This window comes from Camellia sinensis, chromosome 2 (assembly GCF_055761805.1).
Source record: "Camellia sinensis isolate YWXY chromosome 2, ASM5576180v1, whole genome shotgun sequence".
NCBI lineage: Eukaryota > Viridiplantae > Streptophyta > Magnoliopsida > Ericales > Theaceae > Camellia > Camellia sinensis.
In genome coordinates, this window is record NC_138962.1 from 58,937,287 (window position 1) to 58,941,176 (window position 3,890).

General features: G+C 34.9%; 1 protein-coding gene across 1 annotated transcript; it reads left to right on the top strand.

The window, feature by feature from the left end:
• The first annotated feature begins 346 nt into the window (after positions 1-346).
• On the top strand, positions 347-2,740 carry LOC145813796 (bifunctional aspartokinase/homoserine dehydrogenase, chloroplastic-like). The gene is made up of 6 exons (XM_082909912.1): positions 347-413; positions 537-911; positions 2,021-2,073; positions 2,162-2,352; positions 2,472-2,559; positions 2,645-2,740. Exons 1-6 carry the CDS (start codon positions 347-349, stop codon positions 2,738-2,740), a joined length of 870 nt encoding a protein of 289 aa, XP_082766038.1.
• The last annotated feature ends 1,150 nt before the right edge of the window (positions 2,741-3,890 follow it).

Consider the following 3,890-nt stretch of genomic DNA (forward strand, 5'->3'; position numbering starts at 1 on the left):
TGCACTATGACAAAGCTGTGTGTTCCATCTTGGTCTAAACCCTTAATATGCTATCAGGACTTAATTTTCTGTTTGGGTGGTTGATTTATGTGGATATGTATTGCTAAAATCTATTTTACAGGTCAATTTCTATTCCAGTGTTTCTTCACAAGACTTCTTTTTTCTTTTCTTTTTTCTTTTCTTTTTCTCCCCCTTTTCTTTTTCTACTGAAACAATTTGCAGTGCTATGTTGTAAATTGCAATTCAGAGTCAAGTGAATCTCCACTGCATATATTTTAATTCACGTGCACTTTATTCTATTGTTTGTCAACTCCTGAAGATGCTAGCCTTTGTTTGTAGTTTCAGAATGGGTTTTATTTGTCAATGGAGTAGAAGGAAGGTGTCAACCTTTCACATTCGTGCTTCAGTTACAGGTTAATTCCATACTATTCATCAGTTTCAAATTATGTTTTTTGAAAATTGAACTCATCGTATAATGTTTCAAAGTATAACTTTATAATTGGATTGTATTTATATACCTCACTTTGCATTGGCAGATGTTGTACGAGAAACATCCAAAGAAAAAGCTCAGCTCCAACAAGGTGGCACCTGGTCTGTTCATAAATTTGGTGGTACCTGTGTGGGAAGCTCCCAAAGAATTCAGAATGTTGCGGAGATAATTATTAATGATGATTCAAAAAGAAAATTGGTTGTAGTGTCTGCTATGTCAAAGGTGACAGATATGATGTATGATCTTATCTACAAGGCACAGTCACAGGATGATTCTTATATAACTACATTGGATGCTGTTCTAGAAAAGCACAAGCTAACAACACTTGATCTATTTGAAGGGGATATTCTTGCTAGTTTCTTATCATGGTTGCATCATGACATCAATAACCTTAAAGCAATGCTTCGTGCAATATATATAGGTATCAAATTTGTCCCTTTGGATGTCACATGAACTCAATTTTCATATCTTTGTGATATTATCTTAGTCTTGCATGCCCTATGAAATTGTTTTCTCCTTTTTTACGCCTTAGATAGAAAGCAGTTGGCAGGTGGATGATCGGTACTGGCATCCAAAATTAAAACGAAAATAATGCTAATATGTTACACTTCTTGTCGTGCAATGTAATGAGTGAAGCTTGACATTCATGGTATTGTTTAAAGAAGGTGTTGAAGGTGACTGTAATGATTACACTAATTATTTGCTTTTCTATGAGTAAGCAATACTTTATTTTGTCTATAATATGGACTTTTTAAGTTGGGACTGCTATCAATTTTTATTGCTCATGAGATCTTTAAGAATCTTGTAATATTTTACGAATTGTTACATTGCAAGATCTTCTTGAGAATAATATAATGTTATGTGCAAAGTCTAAGCACAGAAATTGTGCCAAATTACCATTGGATAGGGCGGTGATGACACATGAAACAAGAGAACAAGGAAAAAAACACCCTCCAGGTGCTGAGCCAAGATGTATATTAAGCAGATAAATTTCGGAGGAAAAGAAAAAAATGAACAGTTCTAATAAATGCTGATGAACATCACAAAAACCTTGTGATGTGGTTTATCATGCCCCCCCCCCCCCCCCCCCCCCCCCCCCACTATTTTCATGTAAAAGTTCTTGATGCAGAAAATTGGCTAAAATGCTGCAAACTATCGTTTTCCCTTTTGCTGCAACATATAATCCCTATTGTTTTTCTTTATCCTTTTCTTTATTTATCTGAATATGAGGTGTTTGTTAATTTTTTTCCCTGTTATTACCTGTGGGGGTTCTTTGTACGAACATAATTTTTTTACATATTATGTTGACTTAAATGTTTAATGTACTGCAGCTGGTCATGCAACAGAATCTTTTACAGATTTCTTTCTCTGAGAACTTCTCTGGTCCAAATAGTCTCTTCGAATGTCAGTTATGTAGCTTGTAAAATTATTCTGATGATAGTTACTTAATCCCAATTTTTGGACTGGAAATTTTAATAGCAATGTTAATTTGGGGTTGGATTGGATTGCTAAAGAACCTTTCTTCTGCAGTTAGTGACGCTGTGGTACTGAAGACTTTGTCTTATCAAGAGGCCTGGGAAATGGTGAACTTGAATATCTTTTAATACCTGTCAAAATTGCTGATACTTACTATTTTGCATGTTTAACAACAAAATTTACATGCTTGTGCAGTCATACTTTGGTGCAAATGTTTTACATCCCCGGGCCATCATTCCAGTGATGCAATATGACATTCCAATTGTTATAAGAAATGTCTTCAATCTCTCAGCACCTGGAACGATGATATGTCGGGATTCCGTCAATGAGTTTGAAGATGGTCAGAGATTGGAATCTCTTGTCAAAGACTTTGCAATTTGGCCATTGTAAATGTTGAGGGGTGAGCTTGTATTGCAATGATAATGCTGCTTATCTTTTTGTAGTGTTATGCGTCGCCTTTAACTAACTTCCTTTCCCATTTATACTGTGCACTTTCTTTTTGCAGAACCGGAATGGGTGGCGTTCCTGGTACAGCTAGTGCCATCTTTGATGCAGTGAAAGATGTAGGAGCTAATGTTATCATGATATCTCAGGTATCTTCATACTCTGATATCTGTTCTGCTCAATATTTCTCATGTATTGTAAAATTCATATAGTTAGTGATTGGATCTAATACAGGCTAGCAGTGAGCATTCTGTGTGCTTTGCCGTCCCCGAGAAGGAAGTTTCTCAGACTAGCTTCTTTGTTCACATGTTCTACTCAGCGTTCTACTAATTTCAACCCTTTACTTTCTAATGTTCACATGTTCCAAGTTCCTTTGTGAATCTTACTCTCTCAGACTAGCTTCTTTGTTCATGCTTGCCTACTAAATTGATGTACCCTGTACTACTTCCCACAACATCTAGTCACCAATGTAGCGTGTCCTTTAGCGTGATTGACTTGGGAATCCTATTCCATTTGCCTCTAAAACCTTGATCCTATGCAGTGTGTTACTATCACCCTAAATGGAAAATCTTTAGGCTCAATGTTCATAAGACATGAGCATGAGTTTTATGTTGGTTGTTTACATACAAAAACTGTCTTCTATCTTTCGGCATGTGATGGGTTGTGTGAAAGATGAAGCATTATGCACCAGTCCTTCTATATGACTATATGGCTTGGTTGCCATTGGTTTGGAGCTAGGTATAAGGATATGGCAGTTGAATATGGCTATTTGACTAAAGTGTCTTCCAATCACTTGGAATTTCAATTTTTCTAGGGCCATTCAGGTAGTTCGTTTGTTATCCATTCTTGATGGTATTTCTTTGAGACCTATGATAGGAGAGCATGACCTATTCATTTTCAGGGTTTTTTTCTTGCAAATATACTTTTTTGATTCCATTATCGATGATCCTAATGTTTCCATTTTTTTTAATCCCCATAGGATAATTTGGGGTGCAAATGTGCCTTCTAAAGTCAATGTTTCCATTTTTTTTCCTCATTATTTTTGTACATCTTATTTTCTCTTTTAATAATATTTATCTTTTGTTGTTCTTTAACAATAACAATAACAAAAAAAATATATATATATATACACAATTGGTTAACATCATTTTTTTATTTTATTTTATTTTTTATAGTTTGTGCCTAATCTTATGATTATCGATTCAATTCACCATTCCCATAATTAGAATTTCGATTCATGATACGATTCTCAATTTGATAACTATGTTGTAGTTGATGAAGTTTTAATTCCAATTCTTTCAGCTAATGATAAGGACCTTAGTTTTTTTCTTTTCCCTTCTTTTCTTTATCTTGTTTCATGTTTTCGTAGGTTGGTGAGGTTAATGATCTGCATTGTTTGCTAAGGTTTATATTTCTTTAGAATTTTTATGCAAAAAGGAGGAAAACTTGTTAAGGAGCACAAGTCAGCAAAGTCAGCAGC